At 42.6% G+C, this 19,827-nt stretch overlaps 1 protein-coding gene across 2 annotated transcripts in view; it reads right to left on the bottom strand.

Moving 5' to 3' along the window:
* vegfba (vascular endothelial growth factor Ba) overlaps window positions 1–19,827 on the bottom strand; it is a 56,318-nt gene that overhangs the window by 23,612 nt on the left and 12,879 nt on the right. For both annotated transcript variants that reach the window (XM_034181504.1, XM_034181503.1), the window contains exons 4-5: window positions 12,186–12,259; window positions 12,039–12,074 (exon numbers count right to left, since the gene is read on the bottom strand). In XM_034181504.1, the coding sequence (XP_034037395.1) occupies window positions 12,039–12,074; window positions 12,186–12,259 (110 nt within the window). The remainder of the gene's footprint in view (window positions 1–12,038; window positions 12,075–12,185; window positions 12,260–19,827) is intronic.

Genomic DNA, 19,827 nt, shown 5'->3' with positions numbered 1-19,827 from the left:
GACTTATTTTAAAGGCACCTGTTGAGAATGTTGCTGATTATGGAAGTACAAGCAAACAAATAAGTAAACAAATAATCAAACAGATAAGGCCACAGCTGCACCAAGCACTTTAACTCCGTTCATATGCTACAGTGCTGCTGTTAAAACTCCTCAATAAATCCTGTTACCACCAGACATCTGTGCCACTAAATACAAAGTATCCCTAAAAATCACAGAAAACATTCTGAATCTTAATGTAATGTGTGATGTTTGTCGCACAGCAGCAGCTTGTTAAGTCTGTGTAGGGACAGAGCCAAGAAATTTTCAGTGAGGTGGCTAGGACCGAACCAGTCACGATTCTGGGGTCCCATAGATTCTACCCTAATCTAAAGTACAAGTGTTTCAACCTACTTAGTATTAGGAATGTTCTGAGAGCAGATGTTCAGCAGCACCATGAACTCATTGTCTCAATGCATCATCAAGAATGCAGAGACACAGATACATAATTTAAAAAACATAACTTATCTTAATCATAGTGTGTTTATGTAAAATTACCAAAAAAAAAAAAAAAGAACCCATAAAAATTGTAATAAATCCTGCAAAAGTCCAGAAAATTCAATGAACAAACAACATTCTAACAACATCTAACATTCAACATTGACCAAGACATATTGGGGAACATGAACAATAATCTTCCCCAACATGTCTTGGTCAATCAAGGAAAAGACATTTTGCCTGGAGGCCTATTTTGCATAGAGCAAGAAGAAGCTACCACCTAATGTGGGAACACTGAAGCACGCTGCCCTGTTTAGCCTTACGGCCTCCTGACACTTGCATGACTTTGATGCACACACTGTGTCGTGCAGGAGAGTAAACTTGTCGTTAATGGGTGTAGACTGAACGTGAGAGGGGCACCAGCGCGTGCAATTCTGCAAAGGGAATTTTGAAATGTTCAAAAAATCTGTCATGCATAAATGTCGGGCAACAAATGTGAAGTGGTAGTGAACGTTGCATGATCTACTCGCCAACACTATGTGCAGCTTGGCAAGTCGAGTAAAGAAGAAGTGAACAGTGCAAGTGATTGCGTCAGTGCACCGCATCACAGCGCAGTTCATCTGAATGATTATAACGAGATATTAAATCTAACCAACATACTTTTACAGCTGCTCACAAGAAGGAAAGAACATGCAACTGTTTTACCAAGCCATTACAATATAAACATGACAAATAATTACCTTTTTAGATGGCTCCAAATGTTTTCTCCACCTCATTCAGCGCGCGCGAGTAAAGCAGCAGCTGGAGTGCTCCTCTGTGATTCTGGAAGCGATTAGAAGTGTTTTCAATAGTTAACTCGGACAGAAAATGATTAATCCGCTACAAAATAATTATTTTATATACGCAGCGTCCAGCGCACAATGTGTGGCAGCCAGTGGAACAAAGCATGGCGTCCAGCTGGGAACACAGCGGGTGGGATTGTCACGATGATGTGCATGCAAGTGCGTGCATCAAAGTCGTACAAGTGTCAGGGGACCTTTACAGAAACACTTCAGCATAACTAAAGCCCTGAGGTATCAGAGGTGTGCAAAATGCCCGGCTTCACAGGTGTTGAAATACTTATTTGCAGCAGTAACATACAAATAAATTATTAAAAAAATCATACATTGTGATTTCTGGATTTTTTTTTTATTATGTCTCTCACAGTGGACATGCACCTAAGATGAAAATTAGACCCCTCCATGATTTCTAAGTGGGAGAACTTGCAAAATCGCAGGGTGTTCAAATACTTATTTTCCTCACTGTAAGTCATAAAAGATATTATTATTGTTTAGTCTTTAATGGTTAGCACTGTTTGTGAAAAATGATTCCATATTGAGAATGTGTTCTTCTGAAACCAGCTGTTGGTATTATGTGTGAGATACTTGCTGTACACTGTAATTGCAGTTGCGTGTTTGTGAGTCAGGCCACACAGCAGAAGGCTCCAATAAATTTGGATTAATATCTCATTATGTTCTGTGACATTAAGAAAATTCAATTAAGAAGACAGAAAACACCATCCCTGGGAGGCGTAAAAAAAAAAAAGACTGTTCTGAGTAAAGCAGACACAATTGCCATTTGTGTCATTTTGTGGACCATATTAAACTCTCCCGCATTCCACAAAACCCTGCCGGAATTACTGCAGATCAGTTTTATTTATTTTTTGGGGGTAGGTTTAGGGTTTATACTCATCCTGTCAACTCAAAAACCAAGTCCCTCTGCTTTTACATTTGACTTATCTGCTTTTCTCGGATCTAATCCAATCAAACATGACGTACATTGAAGTACTGTTATCCCCTGCACAGTATTAACAGTGTGCTGATGTCGTTGTTGTCTTTGGAGCTCAAATTTGCTATCTTGTATGCGTGACTCTGCTCCGTCAGTCAGCAAGGCAGCGCATGGTCCGGGAAGATAACATCGTCGCTATGGTGACAACAGGATGCGGATTGTCCTAGGGGACACTGCGACAGAGTGGGACACAACTCACTGAGGGGTACACACACACATAAAGATAAACACACACAAACATTCTCACACAGATAAAATCTGTCACACACGTAAATATGTAAAAACCCTCTGTGGTCACAGCCACACAGTGGAGGGACAACAAGTCACACACAACGTTTTATGTCTATCTGCTTCATACCCACGAGCAAAGTGACATGAACATCATCATGCAATCATGATAAAGGAGTGCCGTCATGTGATCGATCGCCTGCTAATCACTAAACAGCAACAAGAGTCCTCATCACAGCGCCTCTTTTACATCATCAATAACCACATCTGGTCCACCAGCTGGTGTTTGACGGCTCAACACAGTGTTCTGAGAAGCTTTGTGCAAATTTCATTCATTAGTTTGACTATCAGTTTGGACATGTGGTGCGCTTCTCTGAGCAGGTGCTTCAGCGTGGAAGACTGGTTGAGAACCAGTGACACACTTCTAAAACACTAAACACTTCTAAAGACTTCTAAAAACACTGGTTCTGCAGGATACACACACACACACACACACACACACACACACACACACACACACACACACACACACACACACACACACACACACACACACACACACACACACACACACACACACACACACACACACACACACACGTGAAACAGAACCTATATTCTCACACTGCAGTGGCTAATTATAATGAATGGTGGCGTTTGTAATGTGATGAGATTCCCTGACATCAAAAACACTACTTTTCCTGTTTTTCTTGCCACTTTAATCTCAGAGAATTGTTTTTTTTCCCCCATTTATTTTTATTAGAGTCTTTTAATAAACAACATTTTTATAGATATATACTTTGCATAAGTGTTGTATACAGGCAAGTCTATAAAAATAAAAATCATATATATATATATATATATATATATATATATAAAAGACAAAGTAATAAATAAAAAAAAAACCTGCACAACGGTAATATAAAGGCGTAAACAACATGAGTAGATCAAGAGACATGTCCAAATAGAACTTTAAATTTTAATTTTTCTCATAATAATTAATAAAGGATTGCCAGATGGAATAAAACATTTGTTTTTTCTGTTTCTAATTGTAAATATTAATCTTAAAAGATTGTAATGGGTAGGAGGATTCTTATTTTTCCAATAAAACAAGATTATGCACTTGGCTAATAACAACACAAAGCACACTACATGAATTTGCAAACTGTTTAGATGTATCTGAGTAGGGACAACTCCAAATACTGACATTACAGGATCTGGTGGGAGTCTAATTTTTAAAATTTCAGACAAAGTGTCTACTGTCTTTGACCAGTATAGCAGAATTGTTTTTTAATGCATATTTATGACTTTATAATTTCAAGCAATGTTTGAGTTTTTTTTCTCAAAACTCTGAATTTTTTCTCATTAATTTACCATTTTATATTTTCAAAGATTATCCTCAGGGTTCTTCCACAAATTTACCACTCTGACCTCAGAAAATCTGAACTTTTCTTTGAATATTTACTTATTTAATTATTAACCTTGCTCTGCGTGCACTCATTAAATTCCCGCATGAATATTGATTTCTTTGAAGCCTATGTTAATTTTTGCAAAACGTTTGATTTCAGTTGATAGGGTTGGTGGTTCCCGGGATGTGATACCGAACAAGTGGCTAGACATCATAACCAGTGAGTGATGTGTGGTAATGTGTGGCACCAACGCATAACCCTTCATATTATCAGCCATTTCTACTCATCTCAACAACTGCAGGAGTTTATTCATTGTATGAACAGTGGTTTCCATGAGGAACAATGGGCCTCAACAGGAACAATGGGCCTCATTCTTAGATTCCTTCTTAAGCTGTCCCTAAGAAGGTTCTTAAGAAAAATCTATGTCAAATTCATCAACGTGTTCTTAAACTGCAGAATTGATTGCAGCTGTGTTCCTAAGTTGATGCCATCTCCTCGAAACTGTGCCTAGTGAGCCTAATTAACATATGATTAGCATAAGTAACAGCCCATCAATGCCCATAAAAGGGAGTTAATCTGCATTACAGTGTCCAGACGCAGATTTCATAAAGAGGAAACAAAATGCTGAAAACAAAAGGAAAATCTATTTCAGTGCAGCAGGCAAAGAGAAAAAAGAACTGTGGCAGTTCAGAGGAGCAGGTAATACTGAATAATTAGAATTCATTTTATTGTGTAAAAAAAAAAAAAAGTATACAAATTTACATATATCGACACATCATAACAACAACAACAAAAGAATATGGAAAAAAAATACATTAAAACCTAGTGGTGTTACTATAATACAAATTATAATTTTGTTTAAAAGCATCAACACTAAGAGAGGAAACCGCAAACTGTTCCACAACATAATAGCTCTATTTCTGAAAATATTTTTCCTTATATTCAATCTAGACCTTTCAACCTCAAGGCTCAGCCCATATCTTCTCATTTCAAAGAAAATTTCAAAATTAATATTTTCATGTCCATGTAAGATTTTGTACATTTCAATCAAATCACCTCTAGAGTCTGGCATCCGGGCCATCATTGGGGAGATGGCACTCTCAGGTAGGCTATGGGAAAAATCTAAATCATTTTAAATATAATTTTCCCCCACCCTATTTTTTTTTAGGAGTACCCTCGACTGAGTGTCTGGATGCAAACCTGGGCCCCGAGGCAACCTGTGTGGCTGCTACTCCATTTGATTTGTGAAAGACCCCTCTGGTGGTTTCCCTGCTGAGTTGTATAAACCGCATAAATATCCCACTTCCTTCAGCTACTGCCCCCTGTCACGTATTAACACTGATATACAGTTTATCACATTTATATTCAACCCTGATCAAACTTTTTCTTGTAATTAAGGGTAGACAGAAATCAAATAACACATTTAGATTGTTGAGGGTCACACATTACTCCTCAACAAAAAAAAACCCCTCTAATCATATTCTCATTGGAAATCATATGACAAAGAGGAGTGCAATTTTTTCTTGGCCAAATTAGAGAATTTCAGTTTTGAGGAGTCATTTATATGCTGGATCAAAATCCTATACTCACCTACAACCATGGTCTACACCATGGGTGGGCAACTTGTTCCAGAAAGGGCCAAGAGGGTGCAGGTTTTATTTGCAGCCACTAACTCCACCAGGTGATTTCACTGATTAACTGATTCCATCTGCTCAAAGTGATATCACTTTGAGCAGTCCATGCGTCCATGCATGGACGCAGCAGCTCGTAGCTCGCATGGAAAACAGTGCGGTTTAGTGTTTTTGTTCGTGTGTCTGTGTCTGTTTTCGACCTGCCGTGCACTGACCACCTACAGCCGACAGGATCTTTTCCACATCGGATTACAGAGCGAACAGTGTGTATCCGAGGATTTTATTAACACACAATATACCGCCGGAGATAGCCCAGACACCGGGCTCCCCGTGGATACTCATTCCCGCGGGCAGGAGGAGGAGGCGGCATAAGGAGAGGAAACGAAAGCAAGGATGCCGGGCCGGGGTCTTCGTCCAGCTGCGGAAGCGACCACACAAACCACCGCTGCCCAGCGTTTTTCTCTCAAACGCCAGATCCCTCGCCAACAAGATGGATGAGCTGAAGCTCCAGCTGGACGCAAACAGACTCTTTCGGGACTGTTGCATTCTGCTGATCACGGAGACCTGGCTCCACCCACCCGTCCCGGACTCGGCCATTGAGCTGGCAGGCCGCACAACACACTGACACGACAGGAACCGCGACTCCAGTAAGAGAAGGGGAGGAGGGCTGTGCATCTATGTTAACAACAGTTGGTGCACAAACGCTACAACCATTGACAGGCACTGCTCTGCTGACCTGGAGTTCATCACGGTTAGATGCAGGCCTGTTCACCTTCCCTGTGAATTTACCGTTGTCTTGGTAACTGCTGTGTATATTCCACCAGATGCTAACGCTAGCACGGCTCTTAGCCACTTGGTCAATGCTCTCAGCCGGCAACAGAACAACTACCCAGAAGCAGTGCATGTGATCGCAGGGGATTTTAACCATGCTGAACTGAAAGTAGTGCTCCCAAAATTCCATCAGCACATTAAATGTGCTACCAGGGGAACTAAGACTCTGGATAAAGCCTACTCCAACATCAAGCATGATTATAGGGCCACCCAGCTGCCCCACCTGGGCTCCTCCGACCACATGTCTCTGCTCCTGATCCCGGCATATAAGCCATTGAGGAAGCGGTCACCCCCCAAACCCGGACTGTGACAACGTGGCCCGATGGTGCTTCTCTGCAGTTGCAGGACTGTTTTGAAAGCACGGACTGGGACGTTTTCTGCCACCGGGACCTGGAGGTGTTCACCTCGGCGGTACTTGGCTACATCCAACACTGTGTCAACATTGTCATGGTGGACAAGCACATCCGGGTGTTTCCTAACCAGAAACCCTGGATGAACAAGGATATCAAGGAACTGCTGAGGGACAGAAACAGCGCCTTCAGGGCTGGGGACAGGGGGCATTACAGCTGTGCTCGTGCTGCGCTGAGGAGGGGCATCAGTGAGGCCAAGGTGGACTACAGGTGGAGGATCGAGGAGGACTTCAGCAGCAACAACAGCTGACAGGTGTGGCAAGGAGTCCAGCACCTCACCAACTTCAAGTCCAGCAACACCACTACAACCTCTGGGGATGCCTCACTGGCAGAGGAGCTTAACCACTTCTTCGCCCGCTTCGAGGTTGAACCATCAATGGGGCCCACACTGCAGTCTGCATCCCTCGACGACCAGACCTTCACGGTGCAGACACAGGAAGTGAGGAGAGTCCTGAGGGCAGTGAACCCCCGAAAAGCTGCTGGACCTGACGGTGTGACTGGAAGGGTGCTGAGGGACTGTGCAGACCAACTGGCGGGGATCTTCACCATCATCTTCAACCAGTCCCTCTCCCAGTGCTCCATCCCACCCTGTTTGAAGTCCTCCACCATTGTCCCTCTGCCTAAACAGAACAACATCACCAGCCTCAGTGACTACCGGCCAGTAGCACTCACCCCTATCATCATGAAGTGCTTCGAGAAACTGTTATGGAGTCATATCATCTCACATCTGCCCCCCACACTCGACCCCCACCAGTTTGCCTACAGAGCCAACCGGTCCACAGAGGATGCCATCGCCACTGCTCTGCACATCACGCTGACCCACGTGGAGCAGCGGGGGAGCTACGCCAGGCTGCTCTTCCTGGACTTTAGTTCGGCCTTTAACACCATCATCCTGAGCAGGCTGGTGAGCAAACTGAAGGACTTGGGTCTCCCCGACAGCACCTGTTTTTGGATTATGGACTTCCTGACGGACCGCTCCCAGAGGGTGAGAGCAGGCCACCACCTGTCCTCATCACTGAGGACCAGCACCGGCTCTCCTCAGGGCTGTGTGCTGAGCCCCCTGCTCTACACCCTCTACACCCATGACTGCACCCCCCCACCCACCCGAGCAACACCATCATTAAGTTTGTGGACGACACCACGGTGGTGGGGCTCATCTCAGGAGGAGATGAGACTGCCTACAGGGTGGAGGTGGAGCGTCTGTCTGTCTGGTGTACGGATAATAATCTCACCCTGAACACCTCCAAGTCAAAGGAGCTTATCGTTGACTTTAGGAAATGTAAACCAGACATTCAGCCAATCACCATCAATGGAGATAGGGTGGAGATGGTGCAAGACTTCAGGTTCCTGGGCACCTACATCAGCGAGGATCTGACGTGGACAGCGCTTAATTTGTAAAGTGAGAGGTCCCGGAGCGCAGAGGATGGGTGGCTCGGGTGCAGAAAAAAAAAGAAAGGCGGGGGGTGGGGGCTTGCGAACAACGCTGTGCGCCACGGAAAATAAACTGGGCATGTATTGTAGGCCTAATAACACTAGTCACACCAAATCCGGATAGAGTACAAATTCCTGTTTAATGATGTACAGTGGTCCCTTGTTTATCGTGGGAGTTACGTTCTAAAAATAACCCATGATAAACGAAATCCGCGTAGTCAGCACTATTTTTTACACTTATTATAGATGTTTTAAGGCTGTAAAACCCCTCACTACACACTTTTCTCAAGCAGGCATTAACATGTTCTCACTTTTCTCTCTTGTGTAAACACTCTTTTTTCTTCTGTGCGAGAAGATTATAAACAGACACACGCAGAACACAATGAGCGTACTCTCCCTTCACTCACTGCCTCCGGGGGTACGGATGCGGGACCCGCAAAGAATCCAAGTCCTCTCTCAGTGGCCACGGAGCTCTGCAGCTGCGGTCAACATCCGGATCAAAACAGCGAGCGTAGCCTCTGGACCTGTTGCCAGATTTGGCACAATTCCGCATAGCAGGCGGTGATTTATTTATTTTTTTATATATTTTGTTAGTCAAGCGAGGTGGCAGATCACGGATCCAGTATAAATAGCTGGCGGAGCCAACGTCAGAGGTTCCGGAGCGCGCGTCCGAGGTTCCGGAGCACGCTCCGGCTTGCTCCCCCTCAAATTAAGCCCTGGACGTGGACTATTAACTCCACAGTGATCCTGAAGAAGGCGCAGCAGAGACTCTACTTCCTGAGGACTCTCAGGAAGAATAATTTGAGACCTGAGCTCCTGCTGTCCTTCCACCGATGCTCTGTGGAGTCTGTGCTGAGCTGCAGCATCTCACTGTGGTTCTCCAGCTGCACTGCAGTAGAGAGGAAGCAGCTCCAGCGGGTCATTAACACCGCCCAGAGACTGACTGGCTGCACTCTCCCATCTTTGGAGGAGATTCACCACATCCGCTGCCTCAGGAGACTCCCCACACCCCGGTCACCACCTATTTCAACTCTTACCTTCTGGGAGGCGCTTTAGAACAATAAGGAGTAAAACAAACTGACTGAAAAACAGCTTCTTTCCAAGAGCTGTTGTTGCCCTGAATGCCTCAACCCCACTGTAACAGTCTTTTTATAACTTCATATTTTTATGTCTTTTTATAACTTTTATATGCACTATGCATTATTTGTTTGTTTTTTTTTTGTTTTTTTGCACTGCTTTTTCTTTTTAGAGCTGTTTTTGAATTTCGTTGAGCCCCTAAGGAACAATGACAAATAAAGAATTCTGATTCTGATTCTGATGTTTAAGAAATGAAACAACAACCCCATGAATCTCTTTATTAATTGCCTAAATTACGCACTGCATTTTGTCCCGCAGGATGGGAGAAGACACAAAATCATTACATCTCTATTACTGTGCAGGCATAATTTGTCAGTGTTTCGCAGGTGTGGGCAGGACTGAAAACACAGATTGCCGGAATGGGCTGAAGCATCCAAATTTCAGTGGGAAATTCGGACCACTTGTTTCTTTCTTGCAACAAGACAGGAGTCCCAGTTAGTCACTTTAATCTGCACAAAAGTGACTCACTACTGACATATTTCAATGGCTTTGAGAGGGGTTAAGAAGCAGAGTTGCCGCTTCTGAAGAGGAGCGAAACTGTGAACCCATGAAGCAGCAGATTGAAGCACTGCTTCATTGGGTCAAGGTTCAAAGCAAAGCCACGCTGCAGAAACGGTTGATTACAGACCCGCTACAGGCTCTATAATCAATGTAGAGAAATGATCATTTTCCCAACAAACACCCTCAAAACAACGGTCACACTGAAGGACCGATAAGGGAATCCTTAAACAAAAAGGCTACTGATGTCGGTGGATCAAATCATTTCTTAACGATACCCGAAAAGAACCAGTTCCCGATACCCAACCCTAATATAGTGGGGGAAATAAGTATTTGATCCACTGTTAATTTTGCAAGTTTTTCCACCTACAAAGAATGAAGAGGTCTGTATTTTTTTATTGTAGGTTCAACTGTGAGAGACAGAATCTAAAAAAAAAACAATCGTAAAAAAAAATCGTAAAAAAAAGTATGATTTTTAAATAATTAATTTGCATTTTATTGCATGAAATAAGTATTTGACCCCCTAGAAAACAGATCTTAACAATTGGTACAGAAACATTTGTCTGCCATTACAGAGGTCAGATGTTTCCTGTAGTTCTTAACCAAGTTTTTTGGTCCACTCCTCCATACAGCTCTTCTCCAGATCTTTCAGGTTTGGAATTTCAGCTCCCTCCAAAGATTTTCTACTGAGTTCAGGTCTGAAGACTGGCTAGGCCACTCCAGGACCTTGAAATGCTTCTTACAGAGCCCCTCCTTAGTTGCGCTGGCTGTGTGTTTGGGGTCATTGTCATGCTGGAAGACCCAGCCACGATCCATCTTCAATGCTCTTACTGAGGGAAGGAGGTTGTTTGAAAAAATCTTGCAATATATGACCCCATCCATCCTCCCTTCAATACGGTGCAGTCCTCCTGTCCCCTTTGCAGAAGAGCACCCCAGAGTATGATGTTTCCACCCCCATGCTTCACGGTTGGGATGGTTTTCTTGGGGTTGTTCTCATCCTCTAAACACGGCAAGTGGAGTTGATTCCAAAAAGCTCTATTTTGGTCTCATCTGACCACATGACCTTCTCCCATGCCTCCTCTGGAACATCCACATGGTCACTGGTGAACTTCAAACGGGCCTGGACATGTGCTGGCTTGAGCAGGGGGACCTTGCTGCCCTGCAGGATTTTAAACCATGACGGCATCGTGTGTTACTAATGTAATCTTTGTGACTGTGGTCCCAGCTCTCTTCAGGTCATTGACCAGGTCCTCCTCTGTAGTTCTGAGCTTTCTCAGAATCATCCATACCCCACAAAGTGAGATCTTGCATGGAATCCCACACCGAGGGAGATTGACAGTCATCTTGTGTTTCTTCCACTTTCTAATAAATAATCATAACAGTTGTTGTCTTCTACCAAGCTGCTTGCCTGTTGTCCTGTAGCCCATCCCAGCCTTGTGCAGGTCTACAGTTTTGTCCCTGGTGTCCTTAGACAGCTCTTTGGTCTTGGCTATGGTGAACAGGTTGGAGTGTGATTGAGTGTGTGAACAGGTGTCTTTTATACAGGTAACAAGTTCAAACAGGTGCAATTAATATTAATACAGGTAAAGAGTGCAGAACAAGAGGGCTTCTTAAAGAAAAATTAACAGGTTTGCCAGAATTGTGAGCCAGAATTCTTGCTGGTTGGTAGGGGGTCAAACACTTATTTCATGCAATAAAATGCAAATTAATTATTTAAAAAAAAAAAACAATGTGATTTTCTGGATTTTTTTTTCTTTCTTTTTTTGATTCTGTCTCTCACAGTTGAAGTGTACCTAAGATAAAAAAAAATACAGACCTCTTTCTTTCTTTCTTTCTTTAATATTTATTCTTCATTCTTTGTAGGTGGGAAAACCTGCAAAATTGACAGAGGATCAAATACTTATTTCCCCCGCTGTGTGTGTGTGTGTGTGTGTAGATATATATATATATATATATATTAGGTGCACCAAGTATCCTTTTTATACTGTTATACCTTTATATTTATTTACTCGAGAGCTCTGCATAAGAATTCCAATGTACCCTAACCTTGCGTGTGAGTCCAAATAGCAAGTAAAGTCTCAAACTACTTGTAGGTATTTTGGTTGAAAGAGAAAGACCTGTTAGATGTGGAAGGAGAAATCCTAAAAAATGATGTGCGGTACCTTGTCGCAGACGATGGCTGCAGTTCTTCTTTTAATCTGAACAAACACAAAGCAGACTGCATTAGTATAAAGGCAGGATGACAGCAACAATTACATCGTGCATAAGTGAGCTTGTGCACATGCATTGATTGTGTTAATGTTTATTACCTGCACTCACACTGGCTGTGCTCAACAAATGGCAGTTCAATGAGCTCATGTTTCATAAAGGAGGTCCTCATCAGCTACATAGAGTCAAACAAACAAAACAAATACATCTGTTTAGTCATTGGTTATTTCAGGAAAAATCTTATTTTTCTCCTCTTTCCTGTTAGAGGTTGCACGTCCTCTCTGCAAATGCATGACGAGTCACTGATCACCTGAGTGTTCCACTGCAATTGCCACTGTACCTATTTCGCCTCTTTGGTTCTAGACAATGACATTATATTTCATTCCAGTGGCACTGACACTAACTATGCTAAACTGTGACTGGAAACAGTTTTTTTTAAAGGTGCTTTGGAGCAGAATTTTAAAGTGGGGCTTCAGGTTGCTTTGGAGCAGAATTTTAAAGTGGGGCTTCAGGTCAGCGTTTTAAATGCAACACTGCCTACGCAGAAGGTGATTCATCCTGTAGGTGAATCGTGTAGTACTGCATGTCTGCAGTTGGACCATCTTGCTGAAAACAGCCTTCCACTTCCCGCCACTCTGTGCAGTCTCGTCACACTATTCAAAATCCATGGTATAGATACAAAAGGTGCACGTGGAACACAATAACGTATGATGTGAATACAGCCCATAACCAGGGCCCTCATTCATCAAACTGCACACAGTAATCTGAGACAGCGATACAGTTAAGTTAGTTGTCATTGCAGCTCTGAAATCTTATGGGAATAAACAATGCTGTCGGTGATGAAATGTTAAAAAAAAAAAAAAACTGCACACAGAAAAGGCTGTAAATGCTGTCATACAAACAAAATATCGCTGTACTCATATCTGTAAGTTTCAGCTGTTCATAAATCCCATGTCCTAAAGTTCAAACAAACAAAAAACACAAAATGCATCACTCGGTGGCGACAACCCATCTACCAGTAGTTGAGCCCAACCATATTCATGACGGCCATTCACTCACGGTCAGGTCATGACAGTAAAGCTTGTCCACAGACTCGTGCTTCATGCCCCCATCTTATCTGATGTGGCACATTTCCTCGCCTGAGTTAGACAACTGGGCATGGACGGAGGGCCTCTGAAAATGCATACCGCATGACAACTGAATGTTATTTGCATTATTATCACTTACCAAGATACACAACACGTGGAATCACATTAACAATATTTAGTGTCATTTCAAAATGCACGACACCCAGCAAACGCGTACATAAAAAGTTTGCTCACTTTAACTTTTGTTGTGTTGGCTGGTACCGCGCTGCTCTCCAAATTCGGCAGGGCATCCTCATCAACGCCTCAGTAAGTGATAATAATAATACAATAACATGAGGGCAGTATGCATTTTCAGAGGCCCGACGTCCATACCCAGTCTCCCAAAATGACAGATATTTGCCCCAGTTAGACGAGGGCGAATATCTGTCATTGCAGGCGACGGCATGGACGGAGGGACTCAGAAAATGCATACCGTATGACAACAGCATGTTATTTGCATTATTATCACTTTACTGAGATACACAACACATAACGCGTACATAAAAAATTGGCCCACTTTAACTTTTGTCGTGTCGACTGGCACGCGCTGCTCTCCGAATTTGGCAGTGCGTCCTCATCAAGCTGACTGCTGTTCATTGTCGTACTATCCATGAGAAAATCATCCGGAATATCCATATTGGGACCAACACACACTTCTCGCCTTTTTATCTTTTCCTCTGCGGACAGTTTTTTTTTTCCCCTCTGCGGACAGTTCTTGTGCTGCATGCTATGACGTCATTTGTTTACGCACAGCGGGCAGGTATAGCCAGGTAGCGTCGTAGTAAATCTATGATACCGGCCTAGTAACGACTCAGTAAAGTGATAATAATGCACAGTATCTTTTTCGTCAGCAGTGAGGGGTGAGAACACTAGAGTGCCTTGATTAGAGAGAGTGGCAACATGACGAGTAAAAAAAAATTGGTCACGTGACTCATGGTGCCATCTTGGGTTCAAAATAGCGTTGGCTGTTAATGTGTCTGCATGTAAATCCAGTCACTGAAAATGTCAGGTTGTTGTGCATTTGGATGCACAAATAGACACAGAAAGTGCTTCAAGATGTACAGATTTCCTTCAGATCCAAACAGAAGAAAAATTTGGTCAAATAAAGTCAGCCGTGTGGGATGGAAGCCGACATCATCGTCAAAGCTTTGAGAGGTAAATTTATTGTTCAGTCCCATGTACAGTAAAACTCACCTAAACCGTCGCCATATAAATCAGATATTCACAGTCACCAGACAAAAAAGTCTCAAAGTTTTTGTATTGTTTTCCATGTAATAAACACTGTTTATAACGGATTTTGTACAGCAGATTTTTCGCTCACCTCAGATAAATGTCCCGTCCGATAACAATGTATTTCCATTAAACACCCCAAGCAGTCTGGGCGTGCAGAGGTACAAATTAAAGTTCAGCTCTGACACTCGCCGATTTGAGGAAAGTGGGAGAGGAATCATTTCTGTGATGAAAAGTCCGACCGTTTATTTTTTTCAAACCATGTTCAGACTGGAACCTGAAGCCTGACGTGCACCTCTTAAATCAGACACAAAAGGCTGTGATTTGACACTTTTCTGCTTTTAATCCTTCGCCTGCCATCATATTTTAATAGTTTTTATAGCACACGCTGATAAATGGATCAAAAAAAGTCCGCACATTTACAGCACAAAGTCGGTAAAAGAGGAAAATGTACAGCTTACGAGGGCTGTCAATAAAGTATAGGTCCTTTTTATTTTTTTCAAAAACTATATGGATTTCATTCATATGTTTTTACATCAGACATGCTTGAACCCTCGTGCGCATGCGTGAGTTTTTCCACGCTTGTCGGTGACGTCATTCACCTGTGAGCACTCCTTGTGGGAGGAGTCGTCCAGCCCCTCGTCTGAATTCCTTTGTCTGAGAAGTTGCTGAGAGACTGGCGCTTTGTTTGATCAAAATTTTTTCTAAACCTGTGACGCACATCGAAGTGGACACGGTTCGAAAAATTAAGCTGGTTTTCGGTGAAAATTTTAACGGCTGATGAGAGATTTTGAGGTGATACTGTCGCTTTAAGGACTTCCCACGGAGCGAGACGTCGTGCAGCGCTCCCAGGCGCCGTCGTCAGCCTGTTTCAAGCTGAAAACCTCCACATTTCAGGCTCTATTGATCCAGGACGTCATGAGAGAACAGAGAAGTTTCAGAAGAAGTCGGTTTCAGCATTTTATCCGGATATTCCACTGTTAAAGGAGATTTTTTTAATGAAAGACGTGCAGGCGGATTGCAGCGTCGGCTCGCAGCCGCCGCGACGCTCCGCCACTGGAAAAACACCTCCGTTGGAAGCCTTAAGGACAAGTTGGAACATGTCCAGCTGTTAAACAATTTCTCATATACTCACTCCGCTGAAAGCCATCAAAAGCCGCCTGGATTTTACAAATGGTTATCAACACGGAGGTGTTTTTCCTGTGCCGCCGCACCGCGCCGGCTGCGTCCCGACGCGCGGACCCGTCCGCACGTCTTTCATTAATAAAATCTCCTTTAACAGTGGAATATCCGGATAAAATGCTGAAACCGACTTCTTCTGAAACTTCTCTGTTCTCTCACGACGTCCTGGATCAACAGAGCCTGAAATGTGGAGGTTTTCAGCTTGAAACAGGCTGACGACGGCGCCTGGGACCGCTGCGCGACGTCTCGCACCGTGGGAAGTCCTTAAAGCGACAGTATCACCTCAAAATCTCTCATCAGCCGTTAAAATTTTCACCGAAAACCATCTTAATTTTTCGAACCGTGTCCACTTCGATGTGTCTCACAGGTTTAGAAAAAATTTTGATCAAACAAAGCGCCAGTCTCTCAGCAACTTCTCAGACAAAGGAATTCCGACGAGGGGCTGGACGACTCCTCCCACAAGGAGTGCTCACAGGCGAATGACGTCACCGACAGGCGTGGAAAAACTCACGCATGCGCACGAAGGTTCAAGCATGTCTGACGTAAAAACATATGAATGAAATCCATATAGTTTTTGAAAAAAATAAAAAGGACCTATACTTTATTGACAGCCCTCGTACTTTTGATTTGGAGGTGATAACTGTAGAAAGAAAAGCTTGCTGAGGGTCAAATTAGTCCATAATAAATAAACTGTCACGCACGTCATTGCATGACATGGAGTGTCACACACATCTGTGATGGCACCATCAACGCTGAAAGGTACATGCAGGTTTTGGAGCAACACATGCTGCCATCCAAGCAACGTCTTTTTCAGGGATGTCCCTGCTTATTTCAGCAAGACAATACCCAGCCACATTCTGCACGTGTTACAACAGCGTGGCTTTGTATTAAAAGAGTGCGGGTACTAGACTGCCCTGCCTGCAGTCCAGACCTATCGCCTATTGAAAATGTATGGCACATTATAAAGTGCAAAATACGACAATGGAGACCCCGGATTGTTGAACAACTGAAGTCGTACATCAAGCAAGAATGGGAAAGAATTCCACCTACAAAGCTTCAACAATTAGTGTCCTAAATGCTTATTGAGTGTTGTTAGAAGGAAAGGTGACGTAACACAGTGGTAAACATACCACTGTCCCAAGATGTGACCTCTAACTTGCATGGCATGGAAAGTGACCTCTGGGGATAAGAATATGTCATATTGCTTCTTAATTTGACATGAAAACATTTGTAGACATAATTTTTTCAAGCTTTAAGAAGTTAGAAAAATGTCACCAGAAAAACAAGCATTAAACTACACAATTATTTATTGTAACAGTTATCCCAGAATCTACTGCACTGCTGTAACATCATGGTGCTGTTGTCTTTAAGATAAAAATCCATCCTAAATAAACTTGAGCAGTGAAATTAATGTATTTTAATCCAAAATTTCAGAAGTGACGCTATTTTCTTTCTACCTTGTAGCAGCATGTGGACAATGATCTGCTTATTGATGCTCACAAGCTGCTGTTTAGTTCACACTGGTGTCTTATGTAGGTTTTGACACCAATGATGCTGCATGTCTGTTTCTAACTTGACATAATTACTAATTGTGTACTTGTTAATTTGAAGAAATAAAAAAAATGTATGTGGATGAGGTTGCATGCTGTGAACCAGCAATGCTTGTAGTTGCAGTTTCCTTGTTCTACCACTAGATGCTGTGCTCATGCACAGTCAGAGCTGTGATTATATTTACACACATTTCTAAGTTGGTGAATTCCACACTTTACATAGAAATGTTTGTACACCCAGATGAAGCATAAACCTGTGCATATGAATGGTTGATAAATAAGGCTACTGGTTTTTCAAAAATCATCATCAGATTGGTTTACTAATGCGGTCACCCAGAGCCCGCCCAAGGCATACGCCAACTACGCGGTCGCTTAGGGCCTCCACGCCACCAGGGGGCCCCGAGAGTACCGAGACGTTGTGATAAAAAAGTAAATATATACATGAAATTAAAATAATATTGAATAATTTAAACGAAATTGTATTACACCCGAAAAAAATTAATTTTGACAAAATACCAATACTAGGTTAATTGATGCCACCTGTTGGCTGCTGCCACCGTTAGGCAAATTTAGATTAACCGCTTGGGTCAGGTGGTCGATGACTAATCGTGAGGAAAGAAGTGAGTGTAAGTCATGTCTCAGAAAAGAAATTATCCCTCTGGAGCGGAGAAAAGAAAAAAGAAGTTGGAAGACGAAAAAAAAAAACAAGACAAAGGTAGGTTTGCATGTCCAATATTACAATTTTTGTTATTATTTACGAAATGCTCCGTTCGTTTAGTCTAAAGTGCTTTAGGTGTCTTAAAGTCAGAGGCGATTGCTCTGACTGCAAGGGAAGCTCAGCTTCCCCTAAAATGTCAGAAAATAAGTGATCAAATATATACTGTTGTGTGTACATGTCATTGACTAAATATGCGCTACAACGCGCTCAACTTTTGTTCAGAATCAACTTATCACTGAGAACGACGCGGCTTTCCTCTCACTCAAACCCGCAGCTTTACAGCGCTTTAAACAGCGTCCACAGACTTCAATAGCGACACAAAGCATTTAGGGAAACGAGACGAGTCATTGGATAAATGCTGGGCTTTGTCCCGCCCATCGGACGCTCAGCGTGTCTGGGGGTCTATGGGGCAGTGGGCTGGCCTCGGCTGGCCCGGACGCTCAGCTTCTGCATGATGATTGGATGATCTGTCTGAGGCTGAATCCCTTTTTTGATTGACAGCGAAATGAGCGAATCAGCGATCTTTTGGTGTAAACATCCGTGGGAGCATTTTCATTCTGTTCTGAATTGAGTCGGAGACTTTCCTAATCCTCTTAGCGGCATTTTGTTTGTTAAAAACGACTAGCGACAAATCGAGCTTCTATTTCTGGTGTTTTTTTTTTTGTTTTTTTTTTGTAGCTGCTTGTGTTTGGAGACTGACTTTTATCACTCTTTCTGACTTCTATCACAGTTTTGTCCCTACCGAGCAGCGGGTGCTGCTGAGCTCTTCCACCGTCACAAAGCGCTCACAGGCGGACAAACTTCACACTAGCCTCGCGCCAGTCCCAGCTAGCGAGCTAGCTAGGTAACAAGCTGCACATAATGGCAGACAATTTGAATGTTGTGGACCGGATTTTGGCGAAGCCATTTGATAGTCTTCCTTATGAAGAAAAACTTAAACAGCAGGGCAGATCAACTCCTCAGATTAATTTGGTGCAAAAGGTGGGGAAAAGTAGCTCAGCTCTCAATGGTTTGCAGGCCAAAGTTAAAGCAATAGCCCCCAGTGCAATGTTTGTGCATTGCTATGCACACATTGCTGTTATGTTGTGGATTTATATGTTCATTTTGGAGATTAAGTATTGTATTTATTATTTAAGTATTTAATTTTGATTACAACATTATTTTTCTGTAAGATAATGTGAATGTCATTTGATTCTATTTTGTATTTGGATATTGAACATTTTGCACACCATTGCACATCTGAAAGAAATTAAACTATTTAACGTGTTTACTATAAATCCAGTCTCCTGCCTGCTGATGTTACTTTCAAATAGTTAAATTAATGAGCCATACTTATACATCACTCTGTATGTAGACTTTAATTAAAACATATTTATGAGTTTGCTACCCTTTTAAGGTTAAAAACAAGAATGACACCTGTATGATGTAAGATAATTACAAATAATGCTAATGATTGTGGGTATGTTACACACATAATAGTGTAGCCTATGGAATAATGAGGCATCTGGTGCTGAGGTGATGGTAGGGGGGCCCCCAAATGAAATTTTGCTTAAGGCCCCATAAAGGCTTGGGCCGGCCCTGCGGTCACCTTTTGCTGTATAAACCACTAGCAGCCACTGCCATCTGTCACCGGATCAAAGAGTGACATCGTCAAAGAACACTCTGGATGTGAGCCATGGATTTCCTGTTATCTCAACTGCATTGGATGTTTACAAACAACTTAAGACTGAATAAAAATTTCCAGAATCTTCATAAAGTACCAGACTCAAATTTTACACAAACTAATCTTCTCTTATCCAGATATTTCAATCATTTCTCCTACTTTTACTCTAAAATGGAACTTGTAGCAGACAAGTGTTGCTGTTTCTACTTATTTCTGTAAAAGCTGTGTTATCTGGACACAGATTATTGGTATAAAGCACTTTATTAATGACGT

The sequence above is a fragment of the Thalassophryne amazonica genome, chromosome 11 (assembly GCF_902500255.1).
Source record: "Thalassophryne amazonica chromosome 11, fThaAma1.1, whole genome shotgun sequence".
NCBI lineage: Eukaryota > Metazoa > Chordata > Actinopteri > Batrachoidiformes > Batrachoididae > Thalassophryne > Thalassophryne amazonica.
Note: the sequence above shows the minus strand (reverse complement) of the source record. Positions and strands in the feature narration are given on the sequence as shown.